The following is a 13686-nucleotide window of genomic DNA, read 5'->3' as shown; positions in this document are numbered from 1 at the left end:
GGGTAGAATGAAAACATTTTACAAATATGTTAGAAGCAAGAGCAAGACAAGGACAGGGTAAGCCCATTACTCAATGAGAAGGGAAAGACAATAACAGAAAACATAACAATGGCTAAACTGTTATATGACTTTCTTTTTTCCATTTTCAAAGAAAAAGTTAGCAGTGATACCACAACTAACATAGTGAACATCAATCAGTGCAAATGGGATAGAAGCTGAGGCTAACCTAGGGAAAGAACAAGTTAAGAATTATTTAGGCCTTGTCCCCACTACAGAATTTTGCTGATAAACGTCAGCTTTTGTCAACAAGTTAGTGGAGGTGTACACACACTACAATGCTCTTTCTGCTGACAAAACTCCTGCTTTGCTGACAAAACCACCTCATTGAGAGATGGAGAACTTTCTGCGGCAAAGTTATATCAACAAAGGGTCAGTGTTGACACCGCACTTGGTTATGTCACCGAAATGGCCCCAGGAGGTGCCCCACAATGCCCATCCTGACTGCTCTGGTCAGCAGTTTAAACTCTGCTGCCCTGCACCCAAATGCACAGGTATCTGCCCCCCCCCGGCCTTTAAAGGCCCAGGAATTGTAGAAATTTCACTTCCTGTTTATTCGGCATGGAGAGCTCACATTGCATCTTCCCAATTGACCATAGCAGCTCCACTATTAGCAACCACTCTAGAGCTGTTGGAGCTGCTGAGTATATGGGGAGAGGACGTTGTGCAGTCTTGAGTGAAGCTAAAGGAGCTGAGGCAGGCGTACCAGCAGGCAAGGGAGTCAAACTGTCACTCTGGTGCTGTGCCGAAGACCTGCCACTTCTATAAGGAGCTGGACGCCATCCTCGGTGGAGATTCAATCTCCACTGCCTAGAAGGCTGTGGATACTTTGTCCTTGGGGTTAAGTCCACTGTCTCCAGCCCCACCAAAGTCATGGACGAGGGGCGGTTGAGTTGGAGGCCGAGATGGGACAGGTGATAGTGTCATCCAGTACCGTGGGGAGCCAGGACCTCTTCTTGAGCTCGGAGGGTTTGAACCAGCCCTTCATCTGTAGTGCACATGGTGCAGGAGAGAGGAGCACTGGTAATTGACTTTTTTGAATTTGTGCTGCTCGGTTATTTGCGGTGGAGCTGTTCTTTGCTTTGTTATATTCTAGAAGTGGGTGAAGGGAAAGAAATGTGCAAGACTAGCTGCGTTTGCATGTGCGTGTCATTCCCTTGTGTGGCAGAAAAGTGTGTTAATGCACACAGATTTCATGGGAATCCTCCAGAGAGATCGCTAGGAAACTTTCCTGGAGGTACTTGCCACTCCTCTGCCGAAGGTTCCTTGGCAGAGCTGCTTTGTACCTTCCCCCATTGTAGGAAACTTTCCCATGTCAATCAACAATTATTTGAGCCAGGCCCAAAGCGGCAAACAGGTGAGCAGCAGGGACCCAGTGTGATGCTGCATGCATGCAGGAGATGCACCCTAGCACCTCAGGAGTGCACCACTGACTATGACGACTGGTGCCTGTGGAAAATGGTGGCAGAATTTACAATTTTGTCCCTAGTCACCTGCAAGGATCCCCTTAAAAAACCAACTAGACTCTTTGCCCCATCTTGAGGGTCCCCCCTACCCCCCTCCAGCCTGATCTCACTATGTTTAGGGTGTTCATCAAGCTGAGTGCATGCCAAGGGACAGTGAGAAACTGATTTGCATTTTACTATAATGATGCAATGCTGTGAATGCACTAAAAATCATGCTTCTGTTTATTGTTTCTTGTGCTTCTGCAGATGTGGCCTTCAGGGGAACCCCCTACACACAGTGGAGCACTTCTGCCAGATAGATAAGGAAGCGACTGAGGAGGAGCAAGGAGGACATGTTTCGAGAGGAGCTCCAATCCGCAGAGGCCAAAAAACAAGAATGCGGGGCATTGAGAGAGACTTTAAATGAAAATGATAAAATAGGCAGGACAGAAAGGAGATCTAGGAGCGAATTTTAATGGACCCGGAGCAGATGATAAAAGTGATGCAGCACCAAATGGAGATGCTGAATTCCTTAATCACATGGACCCAGGCAAAATTCATACATGCTTATTCCTCCCTCCTCCCCCCCATGGCTAATGCAGAACTACTTGCCATGCCCTCCCCAAACTCCTCCCACCAATTCCTTACAATCTTCCTGCCCGTCCCGGCACCCCGTTCACTCCGCCCCACTCCACAGCTTCCAAAATGATAGCTGGACTTACATACAGCTCTGAGAGCCTCACGGCCCTTGACTGTTATCTCCCTTCCCACCAAGCGTTTTGTGTTAATTGGTATTTAATACAAATATCTCTAAAACAGAATCTTTGTCTCCTACACACGGTGGCTGCTGCTGAAATTAATACACAGTGGCAACTGGATCATTTGTAGAGTACAAATCACAGTCAGGAATTATTCAAATTTTCATGCAAGGCAGCAAGTTAACAAAGCATGGCAGAGTGCTATATAGAAAGACATTATTGGTGCTCATTGGCAAAATGGTGCCCCTAGACCTCCCTGATTCAAATAGCCCCCGTTGTGTCCCTTAAATAGCCCAGGTAGCTGGCTGCTCAAAACCAGCTGCTAGGTGATCCACCTCCGTGCTTTACTCTGGGGGGGAAGGGGGCACTTTTTACCCTAAGCTTCACAAATATAGAGCTCCTGGCAGGCTGCTATGACCATAGGAATATTTTCCTGGTTTAAGTCTAACCTGTCAGCCTGCTTTTAATCTGCCAAATGCACATTCTACGGTCATTCTCAGTTGCTCAGCCTATTGAAGTGCTCCTTGCTGTTTCTCATATAAGGTTTCATGTGCCATGGCAGGAAGGGGTAACTGGGTCTCTGAGGCTCACTATGGGCATTTCAGCATCCCCCATTGGAATCTTCTGGTCTGGAAAGAACGTCCCTGCTTGCAGCTTTCTGTACAGGCCAGCGTTCCTGAAGATGCACGCATCATGCACCTTCCCTGACCACCCTGTGAGGATGTCAGTGAAACACCCACAGTGATCCACAAGCGCCTGCAATACCATAGAGAAGTAGCCCTTTTTACTGATGTACTCAGTCGCCAGATGGTCTGGGGCCAAAATTGGATATACATGCCACCTATCATCCTCCTGCAGTAAGGAAATCCCATTGCCGTGAAGCCATCCACTATTTCACGCACATTTCCAAGACTCAGTCCTACATAGCAGAATGCGATTAATGGCTCTGAACACTTACATTAACTCAGCCTGGACGGTGGACTTTCTGACTCCAAACTGATTTGCAACTGACTAGTAGTAGTCTGGAGTTGCTAGCTCCCACATGCAGATTGCCATGTGTTTCTCCACGAAGAGGGCAGCTCTCATTTTGGTGTCCTTGCTGCACAGTGCTGGGTCGAACTCCACACATAGTTCACGGAAGGTGGCGTGCCACATCTGAAAATTCTGCAGCCACTGCTCGTCATCCCAGATGTGCATAAAGATGTGATCCCAGTGCTTGTTTCCCAAGCCCAAAAGCAACAGTCCACACAGTGCACCTACTCCATGAATGCCAAAAGTAATCTGGTGTTCCTTTCCATGGCACACAGCAGGTCAGGCACCTCTGAATCCTGTTCAGACTGGGAGCTCATGATATATTGCATAACCATCTGCAATGTGTTCATAACAGTGCCCACACAGTGGAGAGCAATGCAGGATCCATCCTTTCAGACACCAAATGGAGAGTGCACAGTAAACAGGGATCATTGAAAAATGCTGCAAAAAGCAGTCAGAAACCAGTGAAATGATGGGATGGAAAAAATTCAATCCACTCTGCCTCCCCACAGCTCCTAGCTGGAGAAGGTGTTGGGTGACACGGTGTGATAGCTACCCACAGTGTGCTGTTCTCACTGTCAATGCTAGAGCACCAATTGTGGACACGCTCCACTGACAGAAGAAACACTATGTGAACATGCACAAGTGTTGTAATTATAGCACATTTTGAGCGTCAGTGTAACTTGCATCAACAAAACGCTGTAGTGTAGAAGAGGCCTTAGACAAAATAGATGTCTTCAACTTGGCAAAGCCTAGAATACAAGGAACTGACTGAAGAGATCTCTGAGCTATTAGCAATTATCTGTGAGAGCTTGTGGACGACGAGAGAGATCCCAGAAGACTGGAAAAGGCAAATATAGTACCTATCTATAAAAAGGAGAATAAGGGCAACCTGGGGCATTACAGACCAGTCAGCTTAACTTCGATACCCAGAAAGATAATGGAGCACATAATCAAACAATTTATAAGCACCAGGAAGATAATAAGGTTATAAGAAACAGTCAACATGGATTTGTCAAGAACAAATCATGTCAAACCAACCTAATATCCTTTGACAGGATAACAAGTCATGTGAATAGAGGGAAACAGTAGATGTGATATATCTCAATTTTAGTAAGGCTTTAGATACCATCTCACATGACCTCTTCATAAGCAAACTAGGGAACTATAGCCTAGCTGAAACTACTATAAAGTGGGTGCATAACTGGTTGGAAAACCAGACTCAGAGAGTAGTTCTCAATGGTTCACAGTCAAGCTGGAAGAGTATATTGAGTGGGGTCCTGCAGGGATCTATCCTGAGTTCAGTCCTATTCAATATCTTCATAAATGATTTGGATAGTGGCATAGAGAGTACCCCTATAAAGTATGTGGAAAATACCAAGCTGGGAAGGACTGCAAGCACTTTGGAGAATAGGATTACACTTTAAAATGATCTTCTCCATATTGGAGAAATGGTCTGAAATAAATAGGATGAAATTCAATATGGACAAATGCAAAATACTACACTTAGGAAAGAATAAATCAATTTCACAAATACAAAATGGGAAATGACTGCCAAGGAAGGAGAACTGCAGAAGAGAATCTGGAAGTTATAGTGGATCACAAACTAAATATCAGTCAACAATACTGTTGCTAGAAAAAGTGAACCTCATTCTGGGGTGCATCAGAAGGATTGTTGTAAGCATGACACAAGAAGTAATTCTTCCACTCTACTCAGCACTGATAAAGCTTCAAGTGGAGAACTATGTCCAGTTCTTGGCACCACACTTCAGGAAAGATGTGGACAAACTGGAGAAGGTCCAGAGGAGAGCAACAAAAATGATTAAAGATCTAGAAAACATGACCTACAGAGGAAGATTGAAAAAATGGGGTTTGTTTAGTCCGGAGAAGAGCAGACAGAGGGGGACATGATAGCAGTCTTCAAATACATAAAAGGGTGTTACAAAGAGGGGAATGATAAATTGTTCTCCTTAACTACTAAGGATTGGACTCAAAGTAATGGTCTTAAATTGCAGCAAGGCGATTTTAGGGAAAACTTCCTAACTGTAAGGGTAATTAAGCATTTTGCAACCAATTACCTCGAGTGGTTGTGGAACATCCATCAATGGAGGCTTTTAAGAACAGGTTAGACAAACCTGTCAGGATGGTCTAGAATGATAATATTCAGTCCTGCCTTGAGTGCAGGGGACTGAACTAGATGACTTAATGAGGTCCCTTCTAGCCTTACATTTCTATGATTGTGCTTGGTGCTGCGCTGAACATAGAGGAAGGTATGGTCTCTGTCCCCAAAATCTTGTACTTTGAAATAAAATGTCTTTATTGTGGTTCATCAGAGAGCACATAACCCACTGCTTAATATAGAATTAAAAGAGGGTCTCAGAGTGAGCAATAGGGGCAGATTCATCTGTAAGCAAATCCTGCTTTTTTAAAATACTGTTCCAGTGACACAAAACTGCTGCTATTCCCAGTTTAACCAGGTTATCCATTTGCATGTACACAATGGTGAAGAAATGGGGTTGCAGTCTATTGATGATATGTATGTAAGCATGGCTGATTTGCATCACCAGAGTAGTAACAAGTAGTGGAAGCACTTCATTTGTATATTCACATTAAGCAGTAGGTTCCTGAACTGGTAGGTGATTTTTGAGCACTTATCGGATTGGGTCCTACATATGAGTAAGGTAGACAAATGCCTTTCTTCGTGTGCTTTGTGGATCACTCTGGGCTTTAGGTGGAGACAGGCATCCAGATGCTTAGAGTGGATAGCAGTATGCATGCCCAGTGACAGGAACATAGGTGTCTGCAAAAACTTTGGGGGTCAAGTGAGTTTGCAGCAAAAATGTATTTGTCAAGTGAGTTTAAGCACCTACAGTATTTGGTGGCAGCCAAGCAAGAATTTTGTGATGCCTAAAACTGTAGAGCCTAAAACTGGGAGGTAAGGGCCTACGTACCTTTGTTTTCATCTAGCTGAGTATCAAACTTTACAACTCTCCATTCTCCAGTCCTCAATCCACTAGGTAACCATTGTGGCTTTCAGCGTCTTCAGTGGAAAAAAGCAGGAATTGCAGCTATAGCTGGAGCATGGACAATTATTTCAGTGGAAGTGGGCCGTGGAAACATCCCAAAGACAAGCTTGTCAAAAGCCTTACCTGGTTTGGATGCAAACGCTGGCAAAATCAATGCTATTTGCTATGGATCTGTCACATTCCCTTTCTGCTTACACCTCTTAGTTTTGTCCATTGTCTGTACATTCATGAGGGTGATTAACTCCTTGGTATTTTGCACCTGCCTCAGCAATGTATGTTATCATACGATCAGTTGGTACAAGAGGCTAGATTATTAGGGCTGAATTGACAAAGGGGATTTAGGCATCTAACTCCACTTTATGTGTCACTGACATTCACAAAAACCACTGCTCAGCTGCTGCCCTTCTCTGCAGGCACCCAAAGTCCCTAGGGGCCAGATCCCACTGCAACACAGCTTTTACATGTCCTGCCACTTAATGGAATCTGCAGCCCTGAGTTAGTTGCCCAGCTCCCTATCCAATGCACAGGGAGGGTTAGGTGCCTAAGAATGAGATTCACAAAAGCCAGGAAGTTGAGCTGGGGGCCATCTCCTATGCTAGCCAATATGAAATGCTGAGGAGAGGGGCGTGAGGTACCTCCCTCAATTTGGGATTCATGCTGAGAACCTCTCCTAAAGTTAGCCTAAACCAGATCAGTCCTTTCTCGTGAAAGCCAAGAAGGCGGTGGTGCCTCCTTTACATATAACAGCCCAGGGCTCAGAGCATTCACTCAGCACACGGAGATGCAAGTTCACATCCCTACTGTGGTGCAGCAGCTTGAACCCAGCTCTCCTACCTCTCAGCTGAGTACGCAAACCCCCAGGCTGTTGGGCACGGCAGTCTCCTTCTTTGCTACTGAAGCTGTTCCACTTTATATCAATACCTACATATTCATTAGGGCAAGGGCTTGAACTCGGCTCTCCCACATCATTTCACAGAGGCCTAACCATTGAACTACAGAGTCATTTCACTGTCTTTTTGGCCCAATTAATAGTTAAGCAGTCTTATTCCCCACTTATTCCCCCACACTCTTCTTCTCATATCCTCCTTTGAGGACTATGCAGAAATCCAAGAAATGGATCATTCTAGAAATTAAATCTGCCATTTTTGTAAGATAAAAGTTACTTAAACCTGGTCTGTGCTATCAGCAAAGTCTAATCTTTGCTGCTGCTGTAAATATCAGGAAGAAAACTTAGAATAGGCATGACGGTCTCACTTTGCAAAGCAACGAAGAAGCCAGGATGTACTTTAAGAGAAACTTTAGCCTCAGTCACTTTATTTTCAAATAGTTAATCTTTCTTAAATTTTGACTTAGGTCAAAAGTTAAAACCTTGAATCTTCATTAGAGCTCCAAATCCTTTACTTAGGAACTGAGCACTTAACAAGCTGGGCCCTAAGATAACAGAAGTATCACAAAAGTCTACATCTAGGGGCCCCTGGTTACTTCTATGGCAGCATGGGCAGGCCATTAGTTTGTGTGTGTTAATAAAGAAATCTGAAATAAAATTTTGTCTTGAATAGTGCTGACTATTATTGCAACATTCTTTAACTTCAGTTAAACATTTCAATATGTTTGGGTGAAATGTCACTCTAACGGATATACATTTGTCACTGCACAGTAAGAAACCTTCACATTTTGCATCATTTATGTTTCCTAATAATTTAAAATGTATAAAACCATCCAGATATCAAACCTGTAATTATATATACATTTGTAAAAGATGTTGCATTTTTAGCCCAACATATGGGGAATTTTTTTTTAAATTCACAGAACAAGTACATGCAACATGAGCCATGGGAGGGCAAACCTCCCCCACTCCACCAACCTGACCTGTTAAATCCTTTTTTGCTGAGACTGCTAGCAAAGATGCCAGCTAATCCATCTGTGGTACTGGCAGTGATTCAGTGATGTGGATGCCTGCCTAGTCTGAATCAGCCAGAAATCACCAAATCATTTCACGTAAGCAACACACCAGCTATCCAGTGTTAACTTACAATCAATCAATACTGACCTTGGCAGGATTCAGATTGGTGACCTACAAGTAAAAGGCTCCTTATCCTATTATTAACTGGCTGATCCATCCTGTCCTCAATGAGGAAATATAATTATACATTACACTCACAAAAATGCAACTTAAAAATCTTATTCTAGGATCTAAGAGAATCCTTATTACTTTGGCATTTTACTGGGTAACAAATCAACAGAAATACTGATGAGCACAAAGCTTACAGTGTATCGTTTTTTATGACTGATATAGGTGTTCAGATACTATAGTCACAGATATTCTATTATTTTATAGCAGTTAAGATTGAAGCTCGCTTCTTATAAGCTCATTTTTCAGCCTCTCTCATGACTGTTTTTTTTTAAAAAGTAACTAATGCCCCTGCATATTGCATGTGTCACATTTATCATTACAGGATAAAATTTTACTGGGAACATTGATTAAAAAAGAAGAAAAGGCATTTTAAAGCTGAAGTGCCTGATTCCTCTCTCACACTGGTTTAACTCAGACATAAACTCATTTAAGCTGCTGCAGTTACACAGGTTTAAAGTGAGAAGAGACTAAGCCCCACAGCATTTTGAAAATTTTCTCTGTCTTAACTTTTGAAAAACATCATTTTCTCTCTTCTTTTTTGTTTTTGGCTTCCCGCACGTCCAAACTTGTTTGACTTATGAACTCCAAATAATCTGTTTTGTTGGCCTTGCTGAACAAAAGAATTTTTTAAACACAAGGTGAAGAGTAACATTATTTCCAATTTTAATAATGAGTGGAATTTCAAGAGGCAGAGTATAATTAGAATTTGACCAGGACACCAGGGTAACACCAGAACTCTCGCAAAAAGATCATGAGAATTTAAGAAGCCATAAATAATCAGGACATCTGATTTATTTCTTAGCCAAAAAGGCTAGTCTTCCATTAGCCTAGTGCCTCCTAACACCATGATGGGGCCTGCATATAGCAAGGTGCTATTGACTGAATTACTAACATCCCTTCTTGAAACATGTAAGTGTTTTCGAGTTGGTCTCTCATCCAAATACTAACCTGCCTGGACCCTGCTTAATTTATGAGAACACATGAGCTCATAAGTAGAGTTAGTTGGAAAATGCTTCTCCCTCCCCATGGAAAATGTTGACTTTCCATCAAAAATTGAAACCTCCCGCTAAAGAATGAAAATTGTCAGCCGAAAACAGGCAACAAATTTCAGATATCTGATGAAAAAATCAAAATGTTTCAAGGAAAGCAGATCTCTCACAAAAACATTTGTTTACTTGAAACCCCAATTTTCCATCAATAAAATTTGCAATGGAACATTTTCAGCAAGCCCTATTTGTAGGCCAAAGTGATATCTCTCCAGAATTCAATAACATACATGTGAACCCACCCAGACCAACTCTTGATGCTGGTGCTTTCCCTGCTCCTTCCTTTCCTAGGTATTCACTTTATTGCTGTATGATCAAGCAACATTTCCTTTGGTATGAATGACAAGATACTGCTTCCTCTGAAAAGCAAATTCACTGATGAACCAACAAAGCAAGCAACATATTATGGTTCATGTGCAGCAGACCAACTCTTCTAGTACCAGTGAACAGTGTAAGAGAACAGAACAAAAGCCTCATGCATGGGGAAAGATGGAGGGTTTGCAGACCTTTAGAATATGTACCTATGTATCAGGGTGAAGCAGAAAATAATAAAGGGTCATAAGGGCTTGGGGGCTTTAAAAAATCTTTTAAAATAATGATGGAGTGGATGGAGAGTGAATGCAAGAAAGAAATGGAGGGACCTTGAGAAAGAGGCAAAAATGAGGACCAAAAAGAGCAGAAAGGGATAAAAGGGCACAGAGAAAAATGGGAAGCCGTAGAGAGGGAAAGTGGTATCTCTTCCCATTGTTTTCAGACAATGGTAGGGTGAATTCTTTTTTTATGCACATCTATTGCATCCTAACTGAAATTTACAAATGTGTGTCATAGGTTTTGTACTGAAGGTGTGACACTCAGGAGTCATGGTGAGAGATTTATCTTTGTTTCCTTTCACCAGTCACAGATCAGTGTTTCAAAAGGTTCCTACCTCAGTCACATGGCAGAAGTCAGAATCCACTGGTTGTGATATCTACTGATTATTTAACAGAAATTAGAAAGACTAGAAAACTACAATGAACATTGTTAAAGCCTCTTCTTTGTATGTCTTTCCATAATGAATTTAAAAGCTGATGCAGTTTAGTGTTTTTTGCATCTCAACCAATGAATGAGTGACTCCTGAAAGTAGCTGAGTAATATCCCCTATTCCAAATTTTCAGGCAGTTGTTGATTTGGAAGTTATAGCATGGCAGTGGCGCCATTCCACCAGAAGGGAATACTGCAGTGTAAATTCTAATGGTCCCCACCAGTATTGCAGTGTGGGGGTAAGGTGAGGTTTGATTTAGCAGTGCACAGCAGAGCATATTGTTCTAAGAAAACATTAAAACCTGGGGCATAACTGATACTTGGATGACAATCACCTACGAATGTAAGGACTGTAGTAGGCTTCCATTGCAGTGGACAATGGGAGTTCTGCTGTACTGGATGTCGGCGGCTACAGAGTGGACACACAGAAGGCCTCAGCACCCCTGAGTGTAGCAAAGTTGGGCCCAGGGTCTGTTCTGAATTCACCATTGTGGACAGAACATTTAGGGGCAGGGTTACATGAATCCAGAGGACACAAACCCCTACATTGGGACTGTGCAAAAGTCCCAGTCCCAAGTCCAGTCTAGGAATTGGAGCAGCAGTTGTGGAGAGGTTGCTGAGGGGCACTGCTTCCTTTCCAACCCCCAAACCTACACAGCATGACACTGATGCTCTCTTGTCCACTAACTACCATCTTTGCTGTTCTAAGGCCTGCCAGAACTGGGAGGGGTGAAGGTGGAAGTAAAGCGGTGCAGACACAGGAGGCAGTAAAGCAGCCGGGCAAACTAAATCCCCTTTTCCAAATCAGTGTACTCTGCATGCATCCAAAGGTTGTGTGCACCCAGATCTTGGATACATTCTCAATAGGCTTTATTTACAAATTGCTTGAATGTGTCCATAACAGTTTGTGGCTCATAACAATTGTGTCTCCTGAGGGCTGTAGTTCTTTGGTCTAATTTCAGTTGTTGGCTTTAGTGTGCAGGTGGTGTTGGTGGCCTGTGATATATGGGAGGTCAAACTAGATGACCTTGTGGTGTCTTCTGGCCTTCAATTCTATGATTCTCTCCCGACAGGGCTTTTGAAAATAGGCATCAACCTGTGCACGCAGAAAAGTGACCATCCGCAAGAACTGCTGCACACATGCAACTGCCTCCTAGGGTACGTCTGCGCTGCAGTTAAACACCGGCGGCTGGCCCGTGTCAGCTGACTCGGGTTCATGGGGCTCAGGCTACAAGGCTGTTTAATTGCTGTGTTGGCATGTAGGCTTGGACTGGAGCTCGTACTCTGGGACCCTCCTCGGCTCCCCCAGCCCAGGCTCCATCCATAGAATCATAGACTATTAGAGTTGGAAGGGACCTCAGGAGGTCATTTAGTCCAACCCCCTGCTCAAGGCAGGACTAACCTCAGCTATATCATCCAGCCCAAGCCCGAACATCTACTCTGCAATTAAACAGCCCTGTAGCCTGAGCCCCGTGAGCCAGAGTAGGCTGACACAGGCTAGTTGCAAGTGTTCAACTGCAGTGTAAACACATCATTAGAGCATCTAGCTCTATAGCTATTACCCATTACTCATGTGGACTGGCGCAGGAAGCAAGAGCAGTAAGATGGTGCCCAAGAGAAAATAACTGTGACCTTTGGTTTTGACCAAAACACAACCGAAGGGACGGTTTTTCCCCAAGAGTGGTATTTTTCGCTGCTGTTGCTGGGATAGTCGGTGGCACTGGTCACATTGCACCGTGGCAAAGACAGCAATCTGTGGCTTCCCCCTGCAGATGTGCAGTTCTAGTGAGAAGTTCACGTTCTGGAGACTAACTTCACAACAAAAGGGGACTAAAATGGGCACAGTCACCCTTAAAACAAAAAAGAAATAAAGGTGAGGTTAGGGTTGACATTTGGGGTTAATTCAGCTCTCGCACGGCTGCAAATGCCACTGGCTTCAGTGGGGTTTGAGCAGGTGGTTTCGCACCTTGTTCTAACACAGCCCACACAAGCTGCAGCAGGTCAAAAAACTTACCCCTTCTGAGAGTTTGGTTTTATTCACAAAAGCAACTCAAAATAAAATAACACAGGAATCACTGGGTGAAATTTTTTGATCCAAGTTATGCAGGAGGCTAGAGCAGGTGCTCATTACAGTCCCTTCTGGTCTTAAAATCTCTGAACTATGAAAATCCAGCTGAAGTCTTCGCCCCAGGCCTGGGATGCTGCTAGCATTCCTCTCCGAAAACTGCACGTTCTTGCACCTTAGAAATCCTCTCCCTCTCCTTCACCTGTGGCTGGGGTAACGAGCAGCTTGCAGCACTGAGTCAGCAAAACACACAAGATTTCCCAGAAGGGTCATCATTACCTGCACCCTGCCTACACTAAGGAAATTTTCTTTAAAATATTCCTGCTGTTGCTAACACTGGCTCATCTGGTTTGGGGGGGAGGGGGAATTTGTAGAGCCATACTTATCAGGAGGATCTTGGGGAGAGGCACAATCTCTCCAAGGAATTCAAAGGTACGTGCACAAAGAACCACCCTTTTATGAGCTGTATTGTGTGATATGGGGGCAGGCCCAAGGTTTCATTCTATTTGGGGCGGATGGAAGCCAAATGCAGCCTCTGCAAGCCCTGGAACATAGAGACTGCAGTTTTCCTTGAATCTGGCACAGGATAGGGGAATGCTCCTTCCCCTGTTCAAGGGCAAGGTATAATCCAGTCCTAAGCATTTCCCTGTGTCCCTGTCTATAAATACACGTTGCCACACAAAGAAACCGTATAGATACTTAGAATTCACACAGTGCCTTTCATTCCAAAAGAACCCTGCCCCATATATATACACAGCACCACCACAATCATAACATGTGTTGCAAATGGCATTGCCTACCTTTGGTTAGAGAATGAATTCCAAGCTTCACTTGTGAGAAATTCCCACTCCCTATTTCCCCTCTGACTCGATAGAATCCAATCCTCTTCCCCAGAGTTAATTCTTTCACCACCTTTTCATTCTGGGACATATCCTGGGTTAGTTTCTCAAATGGGGTCAGCCTGCGCTTCCTGCCCTCCTCATCTTCTCCATAGCACTCAGCCCGCCCGTAGTCCTCTCCACTGTCCTCACGATTCCACCTGGCATAGCGGTGGTTTCCAAGACCTCCACCATTCATATAGCTTGTTGTCATAGTCCACAGAG

General features: G+C 43.8%; 2 protein-coding genes across 2 annotated transcripts in view; one reads left to right on the top strand and one right to left on the bottom strand.

Annotated features, from left to right (window-relative positions):
• The window catches only part of HMGCS1 (3-hydroxy-3-methylglutaryl-CoA synthase 1), a 24492-nt gene extending 22522 nt beyond the window's left edge, over positions 1 to 1970 (top strand). The window contains exon 11 of the mRNA XM_067545592.1: positions 1770 to 1970. The gene's annotated coding sequence lies outside the window, so the exon portion shown is untranslated. The remainder of the gene's footprint in view (positions 1 to 1769) is intronic.
• NIM1K (NIM1 serine/threonine protein kinase) overlaps positions 1 to 13686 on the bottom strand; it is a 17907-nt gene extending 4221 nt beyond the window's left edge. Inside the window, exon 1 of the mRNA XM_067545595.1 lies at positions 13384 to 13686. Coding sequence (XP_067401696.1) covers positions 13384 to 13675 — 292 coding nt within the window. The 5' untranslated portion in view covers positions 13676 to 13686. The remainder of the gene's footprint in view (positions 1 to 13383) is intronic.

The sequence above is a fragment of the Emydura macquarii genome, unplaced genomic scaffold (genome assembly GCF_026122565.2).
Source record: "Emydura macquarii macquarii isolate MOO-44397 ecotype Brisbane River unplaced genomic scaffold, CSIRO-AGI_Emac_v2 contig_1045, whole genome shotgun sequence".
Lineage (NCBI taxonomy): Eukaryota > Metazoa > Chordata > Testudines > Chelidae > Emydura > Emydura macquarii.
This window is presented reverse-complemented; position numbering and strand designations above follow the sequence as displayed.